Genomic DNA, 17,659 nt, shown 5'->3' on the forward strand with positions numbered 1-17,659 from the left:
AGGCCACCATCACCCTGATACCAAAACCACACAAAGATACTACAAAAAAAGAGAATTACAGACCAATATCACTGATGAATATAGATGCAAAAATCCTCAACAAAATACTAGCCAACAGAATCCAACAGCACAGTAAACGGATCAGACACCATGATCAAGTGGGGTTTATCCCAGGAATGCAAGGATTCTTCAATATACGTAAATCAATCAATGTTGATACACCATATTAACAAACTGAAGAATAAAAACCATATGGTCATCTCAATAGATGCAGAGCTTTTGACAAAATTCAACACCCTTTTATGATAAAAACGCTCCAGAAAGTGGGCATAGAGGGAACCTACCTCAACATAATAAAGGCCATATATGACAAACCCACAGCCCACATCGTCCTCAATGGTGAAAAACTGAAAGCATTTCCTCTAAGATCAGGAACAAGACAAGGATGTTCACTCTCACCACTACTATTCAACATAGTTTTGCAAGTCCTAGCCATGGCAATCAGAGAAGAAAAAGAAATAAAAGGGATACAAATCAGAAAAGAAGAAGTAAAGCTGTCACTGTTTGCAGACGACATGATACTATACATAGAGAATCCTAAAGATGCCACCAGAAAACTACTAGAGCTAATCAATGAATTTGGTAAAGTTACAGGATACAAAATTAATGCACAGAAATCTCTTGCATTCCTATACACTAATGATGAAAAATCTGAAAGAGAGATTAAGGAAACACTCCCATTTACCAGTGCAACCAAAAGAATAAAATACCTAGGAATAAACCTACCTAGGGAGACAAAAGACCTGTATGCAGAAAACTATAAGACACTGATGAAAGAAATTAAAGATGATACCAACAGATGGAGAGATATACGATGTCCCTGGATTGGAAGAATCAATATTGTGAAAATGACTATACCACCCAAAGCAAATTACAGATTCAATGCAATCCCTATCAAAGTACCAATGGCCTTTTTTACGGAACTAGAACAAAAAAATCTTAAAATCTGTATGGAGACACAAAAGACCCTGAAGAGCCAAAGCAGTCCAGTCTTGAGGGGAAAAAATGGAGCTGGAGGAATCAGACTCCCTGACTTCAGACTATACTACAAATCTACAGTAACCAAGACAATATGGTACTGGCACAAAAATGGAAACACAGAACAATGGAACAAGACAGAAAGCCCAGAGATAAACCCACGCACCTATGGTCAACTAATCTATGACAAAGGAGGCAAGGATATACAATGGAGAAAAGACAGTCTCTTCAATAAGTGGTGCTGGGAAAACTGTACATGTAAAAGAATGAAATTAGAACACTCCCTAACACCATACACAAAAATAAACTCAAAATGGATTCAAGACCTAAATGTAAGACCAGACACTATAAAACTCAGAGGAAAACATAGGAAGAACACTCTGACATAAATCACAGCAAGATCTTTTTTGATCCACCTCCTAGAGTAATGAAAATAAAAGCAAAAATAAACAATGGGACCTAATGAAACTTCGAAGCTTTTGCACAGCAAAGGAAACCATAAACAAGACGAAAAGACAACCCTCAGAATGGGAGAAAATATTTGCAAACGAATCAACGGACAAAGGATTAATCTCCAAAATATATAAACGGCTCATGAAGCTCAATATTAAATAAACAAACAACCCAATCCAAAAATGGGTAGAAGACCTAAACAGACATTTCTCCCAAGAAGACATACAGATGGCCAAGAAGCACATGAAAAGCTGCTCAACATCACTAATTATTAGAGAAATGCAAATCAAAACTACAATGAGGTATCACCTCACACCAGTTAGAATGGGCATCATCAGAATATCTACAAACAACAAATGCTGGAGAGGGTGTGGAGAAAAGGAAACCCTCTTGCACTGTTGGTGGGAATGTAAATCGTTACAGCCACTATGGAGAACAGTATGGAGGTTCCTTAAAACCTAAAAATAGAATTACCATATGATCCAGCAATCCCACTACTGGGCATATACCTAGAGAAAACCATAATTCAAAATGACACATGTACCCTAATGTTCATTGCAGCACTATTTACAATAGCCAGGTCACGGAAGCAACCTAAATGCCCATCGACAGACGAATGGATAAAGAAGATGTGGTACATATATACAATGGAATGTTACTCAGCCATGAAAAGGAATGAAATTGGGTCATTTGTTGAGATGTGGATGGATCTAGAGACTGTCATACAGAGTGAAGTAAGTCAGAAAGAGAAAAACAAATATCGTATATTAATGCATATATGTGGAACATAGAAAAATGGTACAGATGAACCAGTTTGCAGGGCAGAAATTGAGACACAGATGTAAAGAACAAACGTATGGGCACCAAGGGGGGAAAGCCACAGTGGGGTGGGGATGGTGGTGTGATGAAACACTGATGTGTATAAAATTGATGACTAATAAGAACCTGCTGTAGTAAAAAAATAAATAAAATTAAATTAAAAACAAAAGAAATCACTAATCACCTAAGTTCATTTGATCAAGTGATTTCAGTATTTCTCCCGACAAACCTTCTAACAGAGAGCCTACTGGCAGGTTTGAGTTCTGCCTTCCCTGTGTTCCTGTACACGCTGAAGTCTGTTACAGATGGGCAGGAGCAGGGGAAGGGATTTGATAATTCTCAGTGAGAAAAGTGGCTCTTGAATACAGAGTAGTTGGCATCTTGAAGAACCTTCCATTATTGGCACTCCTCAGACCCATGCCCTTGATTCCACTGTTCTTGGACTCTCTCCTTTCATCCCTTTCCCTCCCCCTACACCCCTGGGGCTCAGGAGAATTCTGTCTACAAGACAGGAAAATCAAAGTTAATATTTAAATAGCTTGCAAATTGCCAACACTGGCTCAGATGTACAGTATATCAGATTCAGGATTCTGTTTCTTAAAGGCACACCAAGGAATGGTTTGGGTTATTTAAACTAAGTCTCACTTTTTAACACACAAAATGAGGGTCTTATCTTTCAGGGTGATTGCATCAACGGGACAATGGAAGGTCAGTTCTTGGCAGACAGCCTGGCTTCTCCCTGTGGAAGACAGTGGTTCTCCATCACAATACTACTGCCAACAGCCCCTGGCTCCTTGGCCAATCCATCAGAGCCTGGGTCCCCATTAATTTACCTAAACAACTACGCATGAACCTGAAGAATGACCTCAAGTAGGTGGATTCAAACTTCATCTCCATTTTTCTAACCCTGAGTAATGTTTTGTTTTGTGAAAGTAATAAACTTACAAGACTATGTATTTATCCTGAGCATCCCTAAATATTTGCTTATAACCATTTGTGTACATCTGTAAGTGTATCTTACTTCTTCTCAGCCCTACTTTTTCAAGTCCATATCACTGGGGATCAATAATAAATTACTAATTTAGCAGTTTCTAATGAATCAAAAACCCTACTAGGTTCCACAGTAAAGACAAATGAAGATTCCCTGTGGAAAAGACTACCAGCACTAGCTTATCCCCAAATCTCTCCTTCCTCCTTAGGAACTCCATTTTAAGCTGGATATATAGTCAACTAAACTAAAATTCCCAGCTTGCTTCTATTTAGGTTGAGCCATAAGCAGAATTGTTGTGTGGGACTTCCAGGTAGGCTGCTTAAAGAGAGCTGACCTCACCTGGAAGGGAACCTTTTCAGCCATTTTGCCTTTTTCCTTTCTCCTAATCTACAATGTAGATACAATGGCCAGAGCTCCAGCAGCCATCGTGGAATATGAGTCCACCTTAAAGAGGGAAACCCTGTACGAGGACACAAGAGTGAAATGGTTAAGTGCCTGGGGCTCTAATGACACTGAAGCCACCGTGCCAGCCCTGGACTGCTCACTTCTAGACTTTCATTAAATAAAGAAAAACAAAACCCAAACCAAAAAACTTCCTAATTTAAGCTATTCCATTTTTATGATATAGAGAGTCAAATAAATGAGGAACAGACCTTCCTTACGCCTTGATATGTTTGCTTTTTGTACACCTCATGAACAATTTAATAAAGTCAAATGCAATGACCCAGTAGGAGAATCTTTTTCCTTTCCTTTGTGGAATCCTCTGCTTCCACATGTCAGAAATTTGTTTCCTTCTGCCTCTCTCCTTTTCTGACACAGAACAGAAAGAATTAAAAAATTTAAAGCTATGCTTACCTCTAGCATCAAATCTTACCATCTCTAAGAAGCCACATTTCATGAAAACCCCACTGTCTCCTTGGTACCTTGGCAAAATTAATAAACTGCTTTTGTAATTACACTTTCATTCCATCTTTACTATTTCTCATATAAAGAAACAGCTATTCAGAGTTTCTTCTGGCATTTCTAGTTTTATTGCCGGCACTTTAGAAACTTCACTAATTAGAGTCTGAAGGGTTTTCTTTCTTGATTTAGTTTTCTAATCAGAATAGGAATTCTACATTCATTGACAGCCCTGCAATAATACACAAGCTATATTAGTTACATTACCTCACGCCTCAGTTTCTTCATCTGAGCAATTTAAATAAACACCTGCACCAAACACTCATTTGGCAGAGTCTAAGTTTCCTATTATTTGTTCATTTCTTCCTTCTATAAATACTGAAGGTCTGTGCCAGACACTAGGCCAGGAATTTGGAATGGGACGGTGAACAAACAAGATACTTGGCCCTACTTTTATGGAGCTTGTGGCATACTGGAGAAGACAGACATAAATTTAAAAATCACACAAATAAATGTATAATTAATAAAAAATCACAGTGCTATAGGACCACATATACTGTGATCTTTTATTTATTTCTAGGAAGCAGTTTTTCTAATGAGTCTCTAAAGCCCTGTATTTCTCTCAAGTACCTAACTACCCTTCATATTCAGTTCTTAAGTAGGTTGTGGTTTTATTTCCTTTTAATTTCTCTAGTTTTTTGTCAGAATTCAAGCTTCTTATCAGAATTCTCTCCACTTGCAAAACTTCATTCTAACCCCTTTAGAAATAAGAGAGATCTATTACTTGTATTGATATGGATGGAAAGAGATCCAAGTAGTATGAAAAACAAAGTTGTAAGACAATTTGGACAGTGTATTTTATAAAATGATAAGTATATGATGTATATGTACGCATACACCCTGAAATATTCTGCAAGGAATATGTGTTACCCCTGGAAAGGGGACCTGAGGAGGAGATACTTTTCCTTGTTATTTAATAGCCTTCTATAACATTTTAAGTTTTTATCGTGGGCTTGTATCATTTTTAAAAGAAAATTATGCCTCAATTTCCAACAGGTATTATGCGTAAATTGGTATCATGAAAGAAAGGTAACTTACCTAGAAACTCCTGGGAAAGTGACTGCCTGACCCTCTCCCACCCACAGCTCCCATTAACCTTGCTTAAATGGAGGTTTCCCACTTAACCTAATTATAAGGTATTCATTTTTCTCACTTTTTCTTTTATATAATAATGTCAGTAAGAGGTCTCAAATCTTCCTATTGTTTGTAGCTCTTCCACCTGAAATAAAACAGTATCCACTCTTCTGCACTCACCTTTCAGCCTTCTCTATTACACACCTAAGGCCTTTCTGCTCTTGACACAGTTGTGCATCTCACTACCCTTCTACAACCATGAGACAGAGCAAATTCACTCATCGGAAGGGTTATCACATGATGTCTTGCAAGACCCATACAAAAACTCTGAAATCACTGCATGTTACCAGTGCGGGAAGCTCTCGCTGAGGAATGTGACACAGTCATTCTCAAGGTCATCAGTCTTAACTTGTGCAGGGCTCAACAAGGTGCTACCACGTGCACATTTAAGAGCACACGCACTGCATGGCTCTATCCAGACAGCATCACGTACGTACTGCCAGCTGAGCTCAGGCTTGCACTACACCTCACCCTAGCAGGTCTCCTGTCTCCCACAGAAGGGAACTCTATAAATCTAACATGCAAACTCTCCTGCACTTGCTCAGCATGTGCATGGGCGTGCATTCACGCACATGGTGTTCTCTTGAAAACCGAGGGCTAAAAGGAAAGCTGTTAACAGTAATCCTTACTGTAGAGGAGCAGACAGACACAAGCTGCCTTTATCATCAACTCTGTTTAGCTCTTCCTTCACACACAATGTTATACTAAGAATTGGTGCTCCCCTGGATGCTCTTTCTTACCCATTTCACCTTCTTTTCCAGCCCTCAAATTCATTCATTCAAAAGAGCTCACTGAAGAACTAACACGGGCCAGGCCCAGGGGTGGGAGGGTGAAGACGTCTTTAAAGGCCAGTGGGGAGAGAAATACAAGCAGTGAATCCATTGCAGTAGCAAAGAGAACTGCCTTCAGTTCACTGTCCTTCGTGCCTCCAAGAGCCCCGTTACAGTGCAAATGCACAGGGGCAGCAGGTTCTGTCGCCCAGCCTAGTGTTTCTCAAACGTGTAGGGCGGTCCTACCGACTGAAAATATGATTACATTAACTACAGAAATAACCACAGAAATCACAGAACAGAAAACAGACTTTAAAGATTCTCACAGAGATTTGAAGACCTTCTGAGATTGTTTCCTCAGAATTCAGGTTGAGAAACTCAAGGCTAATCCATTTATTACCCTTTAGCTTACGGTCAGTTAACTTCTTAATAGGGACTCATAAGCAAACAGGTGGGGTGAACAGGACTAACACTTCCGAAAGCAGAAGTAACCAGTGTAGAGCAGAGCAGAGTAACCGGTGACTCCCTGAGAGGAAGGGGAAGTGTCAGGGAAGGAAGGCGTCCCGACGGAAGAGAACGGAGAGGCCCAGACAAAGTCCTGTAAGTTGGTACAATTTACAGCAGCATGTCTCAAATGCCTTCGACTCAGCTTCATTTCTAGAAATGTCTGAAATATTCACAGGTATGTATAAAAATTTAGGGAAAAAATTTTTCCACAGAGTTTATAATATTGAAAAATGAAAAGCAACTTAAATATTCAAGTTGTCACAGAGGACAGCTAAAATAAGCAACAGATGACCCATACAACAGAGGAATGGAAGTTGATTTTAGGCTATGTTTTTTTCTCTGGACGAAGGAAAAGAAGAGAAGAAATATTTAAATTGCTTTAAGGTTTAGTTCTTGGTGAATAGATTCAAGAATAAGGACAGTCACACACCATTTCCTTATAATGTTCCAAACTGTACCAGCTCTCCTCCAAAACAAAGAAATAGAAACAAAATCCTGGCATTTTCCCAAGCTACAGGTGCATCCACCCACAAGGCCAATACAGATGAGATAGTACGTATTAATTTTTTAAAGAGGAGGGAAAAACTTTTAAATTATGAACGTTAAAACCCTATTTATTCTTGGTGTCTCTGAAATTCTTCTGCCATTTGTTAAGCGAGTCAAATGTTCATTTTTTTATTCACTCAAATATTTACTGACAGCCTAAGACAAGGTACTAGTAGCTGAGGGAAATACTTAAAAAAAATTTTAAGTCGTTATTGTAAGGTCCGTTGGCCCGGGTGAAAGGAGGCCCAGGGGGTAAGAGAAAACATCCACCAGTGTAAGGAAGGAGAGGCATTGGGACATAACGACCTCACCTGTTCTGGGAATCAACAAGAGACTCTGACTTCATGACCAGAGACGATGGGGCTGACGGGAGGGGAAGCGGGCTTATGCCCCACAACAGACCAACCAACACCTGGCCCTGCTGTATCCTCACCAAATAAGGAATTACCCTGTATAGCAAAACACCCCCCGCCCCCTGCAAACCACCCTTCCCTTACACCTCAATAAAAATCTCCCATGCCTAGGACTAGGCGCGACTTCTCTGGCCCCTTTCTCTCGGACCAGTGAACCTCGCCCGGGAGCGTTCCCTAATAAAGCTCACTTGAAGCTTTCCTTTGTTTTGCGGTGCCATTTGTTAAGCTGCGACCTTACAGTTATATGATTCCAGTCCTCATAATCCAGAGGGATGTGATAGTCATATGAAAAAAGTCCCTAGGGGGCTTCCCTGCTGGCACGGTGGCTGGGAGTCCGCCTGCCGATGCAGGGGACACGGGTTCGTGCCCCGGTCCGGGAGGATCCCACATGCCGCGGAGCAGCTGGGCCCGTGAGCCATGGCCGCTGAGCCTGCAAAAAGTCCCTAGAAGAGCAGAGGCTCTAAGGATTCCACGTTTACAGAAGAACACAATTCCATCAAAGCAAGAGTTAAAACTGTTGCGAGGCTAGTGGAGACTTGGACTCCTCAACAGCAAATATGACTAGGAAGCAATCATTTATATCAATTGATTATACAATAAAAACCAGTCAAGGAGGAAGTAAAGTTAGAGGCTACTGTCTTCATTTCACCTATAAGGAATGGTATGCTTAACCAACATTATACATTTGCTTATTGTCCCACAGGCAGTAAGTGCTATAACCAAATCAGCCCAGGTCTCATGCTCCAAATCCGGGGCTGTAAGGCCTTAGGTCTTGAGATTTTAAAATACTGTAGTGTTTTCAATACTAAACAATAGATGGTACCTCTGTAAGTACTTGATAAATTCATGGTTTTCTTTGACCATAGAGGTATCATATTTATTTAACAGTCACCTAACAATGAACTGCAATACTCAAGCAAAAACAAGATCCAATGCAGATGGAACACCTATCTCAAGTTTTCATTTCCTTTCATCGATTTTGTACCCAAACTCAGATGTTAATAATAACTGTGACAAAGGTTCTCTCAAGTGCTGGCAATGCATATAAAGCTACTCAGGTGAACAGAAAAGTCATTCTTAATTTAGGTGTTAAAAAATCTCAGATATGAAATGGAGAAAGATTTCAAAAGTGGCAAAGAGATCACCTATCCATTTCAAAGACATGTTTATCTTTTTGTATTTCAAAGGAAAGGCCTTTTGAAAGAGCTGGCATAGAAATATGCATGTGAATAGAAGCACATTGAAAAGTCTTAGCTTTCAGGTATAATGGCTCTCCCTTAGAAAATACTGTGCAGGATTCCTGAATATCCAAGGCACATTTCATATGCTGCCAAGTACACCAAGGGCCCTGAAGTATCATGTATGTCCAGCTTTTATTTGATGACTCATTAACATTTTTCTGCATTATGGCCCTAAACCCTACGACTACTTAAAAGTTTCACTCCTCAACTGCAGAAATGCGTTCATTCATGTGGTACTAAAAAATACCAGAATTTTTTTTTAAATACAAATAAGACAAAGTGGGTGGGTGGGGGAGAGGTGGAATGGGGAAGAAAAGATAATTATGGAATACCCAGTAAGGCAATTTGATAGTCTTCTTCTAGAAATACTCATGAAAATCTGTGCCTGAAAACTGCTGGTATTTGGTAGCCAATCTTCTCCCCATGACTCTCCTGAGAAATGTTCTTAGATCGCACAAAGGGGTGATAATAAAATGCATTTCATCAAATGACTTCTTGGTCCGGCATGGAGTCTCTCTCTCATCTTCAGTGTGGATCGCAACTCCTTTTCTTCCAAAGCCTGTATCTCATTTACTCCGTCTTAATCACACTGTGCCTTCTGCCTAGGCTAAGTCCTTCCAAACTAGACCCGTAAGCAAGAGTGCAGCCATCCACGAGGGACAAAGCATACAGTATTCTGCTGGTTTCCATAAAGGCAGACCCTGGAGATTTAGAGAGCTGAGGTACACAAAAGCATTATAAAGAACAGCATATTCACCCCACAGGAAAGAAGTTCTTGTGAAACCCCTGTGATCTGAACATACCTCGAGGGAAGGAGACTGGATCTCTACTTCTAAAAAAGGTCTTTGCTGAAAAGACAAATGTGAAACATAAGTGTAATCTGGGGTAAGAAATGTGAATTAGGCCCTGAAATGAATCCTTTTCCCAGCACACATTCATAGAAATTACAGAGCAAAGAAAGTCAGCCATAACCAGGCTGAGTTTGAATTGCAGCTTATTGCTCAGTGTGACCCAAATGGAACCAGACTAAATAAATCCATCAGCAGCCAGATGTAAATGGCCGTGTGCTAGGCTTAGTTTCAACAGGCATTCTCTTTGCCTGGTGAAAGCCCTCTCTCCAACTAGAGGACAAGTTATTAAGAAACTGTTTGTCATCTTAGATCGGATGGATCATTTGTTTCCCTCAATTCTTTTTCTCATCATTTACTCATTACACGCCTCCTCCTGATGGAAGGAGACATTTATTAGCTTCTGCATTATTGCATTGGCAAACAGAAACATTCTGCTGCATTTCCTGGGGGGTTCACTCATTTATCTATTGGATAAGAGGCTGAGGTTTTCTACAGGGCAGAAAAATGAAAATATCAGTCAGGTTGACAGCTGGGAAAATGAGGGTCTCTGTGCTTTCTTGAGCTTTTGGTTTAGTGAGAAGCCACAATGTTATTTCACCAAACTACCACTTCACATGTAACTAAATGAACTCATATTCCAAACGAATCCTACACATGGTAAAATACACCATTGAAAGTACCTGAGATGCAAGGCTAATTGTTATTTTAAATAGAAAATGTAACAAAATGCTTTCCAAGATCCATTTCTATAAGGAGTTAAGGAGCTAGGGGGAGAACACTGTCTTACTAAACCAATGAAAACAGAGCTAGAATCATAGAATTTAAAGGTGTAAGGGACCTTACAGGTCATGGAATCCTTTTGCAAGAATCTTCTTTGCAACATCCCTGACAAGCAATCACTCTCATTCTGCCTAAAGCGCTGATGGTGACAGGGAGACTGGCACATACCCCACAAGGCAGCTCATTTTAGAACTGAAGACTTCTGCTTGACAGTTGTCACTTTCCAAGGGTGACCTGATTGCAGGTGCCCTAACTGCTTGTGACCTTGGGCAAGCCACTCAACCTCTCTGGGTCTCAGGGTCCTTGTTTTAAAAATTAGGATCCTCTGATGTTGAAAGAATCAGAGTTGGAGGAGGGGAAGGTCATCTAGAGGCTAGACTACCTCAACTCAGCCAAAAGACTATTTGGTCCAGCGGTCCTGGGATACCTCACTGTCTTCTGAGGTGGCCACTCCATGGCAGAGCTGCCACCCTGTCTACAATTCTCTATGCTGAGACGCAGGTTATTCCAATCTGGATACTGGAGCTCGTTTAGACTAGAGCTGTCTTCAGTTTCTTTTCAGTTCTTTCAATTCTTTTTTCCTCCTTCCTCTTTGGCTTCACTCCCCTTGAACCAACATTGTTATACACCTTTCATTCGTGACAAAGCAGAAGCAATACTGCAAATGAGCATTCTGTTGAGGCTGCCAGCCACTGAAACAACTCCTCAAGCAGCTGGCCTATGCCAGCCCTGCCCTCATCTTCTGATTCTCTCATACCAACTTTCTGGGATTTAGCTCTCAGTTCAACAAAGCACGAACAACCTAGTATTGCGCAAGCGCTAATTATACAAAGAAAAATCGATATTTAGTCTTTTGCACACTTAGAGTTTGTATATCAGAGAACTCCAGCTTTCCTGATATAATATTACTCGAGTCCCACTGAATCATTCTGGGGATAAGAAAGAATACAAACACTAGCAAGAATATCATTTTTACAATCAGGAACATCTCTTAGCTAAATGTTCATAATGCCATTTTTTTTCTAAATAGCTCTTAAATCTGATCTGAGAGCACCCTGAGCAGCCATACTGTTCTGTGCATGGACATTTAGTTCAACAACGATCAGAGTTCAGCCGCTGCCTTGGAGCCTCAGTTTACCACCTAGAAGAGATCCTCATTCGTTACCATGAGTACCTTAGTCACACTTGGCGAACTCAACGGAAGTGATGCACCGATGTACTTGATAACTTCACTAAAAGCCCCTTCAATGTTCAACCAAACCTTAGAAACCAGTGAAACATAGCAATATAACTTTCCAATGATTAATTCATGTGCTCCCTCCCAGTATAGTTAATGTCAACCTAAAGCCAGAGGATAAGTCATTAAAAAATAAAAATTGTACCTCAGTTATAATGACCTAGCTGCTACAGTTTCCTTCATTTGTCTTATCTTCTATATAACCAGCTTAGATAAAAAGCAATATAGAGGTGATTCACAGGTTAACAATTCCTACAGATTCTATTACACAACATGGGATGATAAATAAGATTTTTCAATTTGGTTTCATCACTTACTTTATCCAAGTGAAAGTCTTTCTGAAGACACCCTTATCTCAAAAAGATAAATTCTTTTGATCGCTTCACTATATGTAAGAAACTAGAGGAGAGGGAAATAATCCTTGCATTTACGTATCTGTTATAGTCTATTGGCTCCTTAAGAAAAGGGAACCATGTCCATGAATCTTGGCACCTAGAACTCAATGTGTGTTGACTGAAGTGGGGAGGTGGGGAACAGCAGCAATGTATCGCAAGATGAAACAAAGACAAAGCTTATTTTCTCTTGATTCTGGCTCTATCTGACCGTACTGAGAAAGATACCAATTTCAAAAGATGAGTGGCAATGTGATAAACCTCAATTTCAAACTACAGTAATGACTCGATAACTGAAAGATTTTAAAAATAACGTAAAAAGTTCTGAAAACTCTCATACTATCCTGCAGCTCATCCTATTCAGAACACTGTTTTCAAATACAATGTCAGCAATATCTCTATTAATTACAAGGACGTATTCAACCATACACCTCTGTCATTAAAACTGCATTTTCTATAATCAGAAATGTTAAGACAGACAGCTAAAATGAACTGTAATTTATCAGATAAAGAGGGTTATGGTACAAAGATACTCTTAAAATTATGCCAAATGTACTGGAAAGCAAATCATATAACTGAGTGTCCTGAGAAACATTTACAGGGAGGGTAAAAAAGAGAGTGATAACCCATGCTAAGAATGAGAAATGAACATGTGTCCCAAAGCTCCAGAATAGTCACTTTAACATTTACAGTCATGCCCAACTGCTGCAGCTTCAGCTGACTGTCCACAGTAGAGAAAACTTCGGGGACTCCAACCTTTTTCTGTTTTAATGATGGGGAGGAAGTGAGAGGGAAGTGGGGTGCCAGGAACCTAAAAGTGGGGAGGGAAAGGTGAGAGAAGGAGAAAAAGAAAAAACAACCCCAAAGTGGAGACTCGGTAGAAAGACAACAGGTGCAAAGAGTAGTTATTAGGCCTTTCATGTTTGGCTCAGTGAAAACAGGAAAGGGAACATGGAGGTGGTGAAAACAGATCTGTCCACCCTGTGCACAGGCTAAATGTGGTTAGAGGAGGACTTTTTGCCCAACTAATATTATAAACAGGTGTCGAGTCAAGCAGCCTATTTAGCCTCTTTGTGTCTAATGCAATCCCATCCCAAGTCCAACCTCCCAGGAGCCCATGCAGGACAAAGGGTGAGACTGTGGGCTCAGCTTCCAGGGATCAAATCCTGGCTCTCCCCCTTACTCTCTCTGTGACCTGGGATAAAGTACACACCATTACTCTGCCTCACTCTCGTCTATAAAATGAGGATAACCGTCCTGAACAGCTAGAAAGGTTAAATGAAGTAAGGCATGTAAAGTGCGTGGCAGAGGACTGGCAAATGGTAGGCTCACGATAAATGTGGCCATTCTACCTTTCAAAGAGCTAAGTAGGATTATTCATGCTGACTTGGAATGCAAGCTCGGGGGAGGCCTAAGGAGAAAAGTACAAGGTCACAGGGAGACTCAGGCACATTTTCACTCGACAAGGAAATTTGTACAAGTACTTCAATATTCTCTATTGAGGCTCTATTCCACAGCGCCTATTTATTATTCCTCTAGAACAAGGATTAGAATCACTCTTGAAATCAGAGTGCCATTTGAACTCAAAACAGAACTGATCTGCTAACAAAATACAGACCAAAATAAGCACTGTCTGCCAGACTTGGCAAGACAGATACTGTAGTACTTGAAAAGCAAACCTGGAACTTTCTGAAAAGATAGTGAAGGATACGCTAGAGCAATAAACGGCATGGAATCAAGGCAAGAGATTTGGGTAACTGGTGTTCAACAGTACCTGCCAGAGGGCTCTTCCCCATACATGGCACAGCCTGGCGTTCAGTTTCATAAAGCCTAAGGAATGGTTCCCAAGTATTCATTATATTTCAGTCACCTCTGCAATAGTTGGGATGGCCACCCCAACACAAATCAATTCTAGGAACCTAAATAAACAAATACTCATTCACTAACTTAGAACCTATTTGATGAGACAATAACAAGGACTAGGTAGACAATGCCACCACTCCCTTCCCCAACTACATAAAACCAATTTTTAAACCTCCAGGTTTCTGTTTCCTCATCTGAAAAAGTATACTTCTGTGCTAGATGAATATTAAAGTTCCAAGAAGCACTTTCTGCTCATGGACGCCGCCAAGTAAGCATCGTTGACGTCTCCCCCCGCACCCTCCACTGCCGTCATGTCTAAGTCAGAGTCACCCAAAGAGCCCAAACAGCTGCGGAAGCTCTTCATCGGAGGTTTGAGCTTTGAAACAACCGATGAGAGTCTGAGGAGCCATTTTGAGCAGTGGGGAACGCTCACAGATTGTGTGGTAATGAGGGATCCAAACACCAAACGCTCCAGAGGCTTCGGGTTTGTCACATATGCCACTGTGGAGGAGGTGGATGCGGCCATGAATGCAAGGCCACACAAGGTGGGTGGAAGAGTTGTGGAACCAAAGAGGGCCATCTCAAGAGAAGATTCTCAAAGACCTGGTGCCCACTTAACTGTGAAAAAGATTTTTGTTGGTGGCATTAAAGAAGACACTGAAGAACATCACCTAAGAGATTATTTTGAACAGTATGGGAAAATTGAAGTGATTGAAATCATGACTGATCGAGGCAATGGCAAAAAGAGAGGCTTTGCTTTCGTAACCTTTGATGACCATGACTCTGTAGAGAAGACTGTCATTCAGAAATACCACACTGTGAATGGCCACAACTGTGAAGTAAGGAAAGCCCTATCTAAGCGAGAGATGGCTAGTGCCTCATCAAGCCAAAGAGGTCGAAGTGGTTCTGGAAACTTTGGTGGTGGTCGTGGAGGTGGTTTTGGTGGGAATGACAACTTTGGTCGCGGAGGAAACTTCAGTGGTCAAGGTGGCTTTGGTGGCAGCCGCGGTGGTGGTGGATATGGTGGCAGTGGGGATGGCTATAATGGATTTGGTAATGATGGAAGCAATTTTGGAGGTGGTGGAAGCTACAATGATTTTGGCAGTTACAACAATCAATCTTCAAATTTTGGACCCATGAAAGGAGGAAACTTTGGAGGCAGAAGTTCTGGCCCCTATGGTGGTGGAGGCCAATACTTTGCCAAACCCCAAAACCAAGGTGGCTATGGTGGTTCCAGCAGCAGCAGTAGCTATGGCAGTGGCAGGAGGTTTTGATTACTGCCAGGAAACAAAGCTTCGCAGGAGAGGAGAGCCAGAGAAGAAGAGGACAGCCAGAAGAGACAGGGAAGCTACAGGTTACAACATTTGTGAACTCAGCCAAGCACAGTGGTGGCAGGGCCTAGCTGCTACAAAGAAGACATGTTTTAGACAATACTCACGTGTATGGGCAAAAAAAACTCGAGGACTATATTTGTGACTAATTGTATAACAGGTTATTTTAGTTTCTGTTCTGTGGAAAGTGTAAAGCATTCCAACAAAGGGTTTTAATGTAGATTTTTTTGCACCCATGCTGTTGATTGCTAAACGTAATAGTCTGATCATGACGCTGAATAAATGTGTCTTTTTAAAAAAAAAAAAAGTTCCAAGAAGCAGTAAACTCTTATGTGTCTATAAAACATTCCATTTCACTAACATAGCATCCAGGTATTAATATTGGTTTTAACCGTCAGTCAACACAGGCTTTGAAACATCAGCAATCTTGTTTTGTTGCCTGGCAAGGCTTAAAACCCAGAATTTCATCAGAATCACTGTTTCCATCTGGCAATATGTAGAGTAACATTCATTCAGAAACTATCTTTTGCATAATTACTCTTAAACAGCTAGGGTATAACTGACAGTTCTGTAAATGTAGTTACTTTATGTAACTTGTGCCTCTATTTAGCACAATATACTTATCCTTTTGTCTTTCTGGCATTATTCTTTTGGGAACTGAGTTCATGGTCAAATCCAAATGATATAATTTTTTAATGTACCCACCAGAGAAATGGCAGTCTCTGTCTTTAATTACATGCTACTGAATTTTAACAAACAGTTCTAGGAATGTCTGCCAAATTTCTACAATCTAGAGCAACTACATAATGAGAGAAGAGACGGTTTACAATTTATTATGTATTATTTTTCTGGAACTACAGAAATATTCACTGTAGTTCTAGTTAAATTTTCATTTTATTTTATTTTATTTTATTTTTATAGCTGTTTGCGGGCCTCTCACTGTTGTGGCCTCTCCCGTTGTGAAGCACAGGCTCCGGACGCACAGGCTCAGCGGCCATGGCTCATGGGCCCAGCCGTTCCACGGCATGTGGGATCCTCCCAGGCCGGGGCACGAACCCGCGTCCCCTGCATCGGCAGGCGGACTCTCAACCACTGCGCCACCAGGGAAGCCCTAAATTTTCATTTTAACAATAGCTAGATAAACAGAAACACAGACCTTCTCAGCACATGGACTGCCTACCCAAGGATCTTAACTCTCAGCCTTGAACTACTCTTCTTTCACTTCTATTTTCACTCTCCACCTCACATCACTTACAGTCTGTCTAGGCAAGGTAGAGACTACATTATGATTAAGTTCTAGAAATACTAATATTAAGAAGAAATGACAGGCAAGGAGGAGGGATGAGATAGCAGAGGTAAACCGTGCCTGCGTTAGTCACTCCATGGATCACACGACCTACTGTGCACAATACCGGGGCACAGAGTACGTGCTCAATATCCCCTAAACAGGGGATGCCTAACACGGGGCAGAGCAATGTACAGAGAGACAGCAAGCTTGGGGATTTCCTAGTGAATAACCCTGAAGCAGTAGAGGGGAAACCATCACAGAGGTTAAATGCAGGAATGGCTTAAGGGTAGCTGACTGAGTGTTATATTTCTGAGATTTAATTACTTGGGTTAATTCAGAGGCAGAGCCTAGGGAAGCCCCTGAATTGAAGTTCAAATAGCTGTAAGATAGGAGCAACACCTCTGGCCTTAAACTAGAGAAAGGAAATTGACAGTAAACTCATATTTGTGTGACAATAACCTAAATTTGCAGGAAGTTTATGCTCCAAGATTCCATAGGTACACAATCTGAACAGCAGGCTAAGTAGGCTGGACTGCTGTGGACACAGGAGTTCAAGGGCTACGTTGGAGATCTATTAGAAAGAAATGATTTTGCAAAGTAGGCCATGGCAAAGGAAGACGGTGAGGGCAGAGGTGCCCAAGTGGCAATGGGAGCTACAAGAAGATCATTCTTGGACCCTCCACCCGCCTCTCTCGCTGTCATCCCACTAAGCCTCTTCACCATCACCACGGCTGATCTAGCCTGGCTTTAATTTTGATTTCCGGTTATTTCTCCCCCTGGTATTTCCAGGACCATCATCTTTTCCCTCCATCCTCTCAGAGGGTAAGGCCCAATCTACAGATCCTTTACTGTTTCCTTACTGTCAGCATATCTCCTATCCATTTAGTCTAGGTACTAAAGCCATACTAATTGTATCCATCATCTGATCATGAAACTGGTTTAATATCACTTCACTGCAGAATATGATCCACTGTTAAGTAAGACTGCTGGTGCTTAGTTTATGTAAGAAGCCAAGTACAAATGCTGCTAAGGGAAACATGGCTGA

General features: G+C 41.0%; 2 protein-coding genes across 2 annotated transcripts in view; one reads left to right on the plus strand and one right to left on the minus strand.

Moving 5' to 3' along the window:
* CHCHD3 (coiled-coil-helix-coiled-coil-helix domain containing 3) overlaps window positions 1-17,659 on the minus strand; it is a 289,976-nt gene that overhangs the window by 74,190 nt on the left and 198,127 nt on the right. The gene's annotated exons all lie outside the window — the stretch shown is intronic.
* On the plus strand, window positions 14,296-15,272 carry LOC103076816 (heterogeneous nuclear ribonucleoprotein A1). Its single transcript, XM_007455358.1, has one exon. It carries the CDS (start codon window positions 14,307-14,309, stop codon window positions 15,267-15,269), a length of 963 nt encoding a protein of 320 aa, XP_007455420.1. The 5' UTR covers window positions 14,296-14,306; the 3' UTR covers window positions 15,270-15,272.

Source organism: Lipotes vexillifer, unplaced genomic scaffold (assembly GCF_000442215.2).
Source record: "Lipotes vexillifer unplaced genomic scaffold, Lipotes_vexillifer_v1.1 scaffold687, whole genome shotgun sequence".
NCBI classification, from domain to species: Eukaryota; Metazoa; Chordata; class Mammalia; order Artiodactyla; family Lipotidae; genus Lipotes; species Lipotes vexillifer.

Bases quoted from the DNA above. Each gene is read 5' to 3' on its own strand.
- LOC103076816 (XM_007455358.1), top strand. From the start codon at position 14,307: ATGTCTAAGTCAGAGTCACCCAAAGAGCCCAAACAGCTGCGGAAGCTC.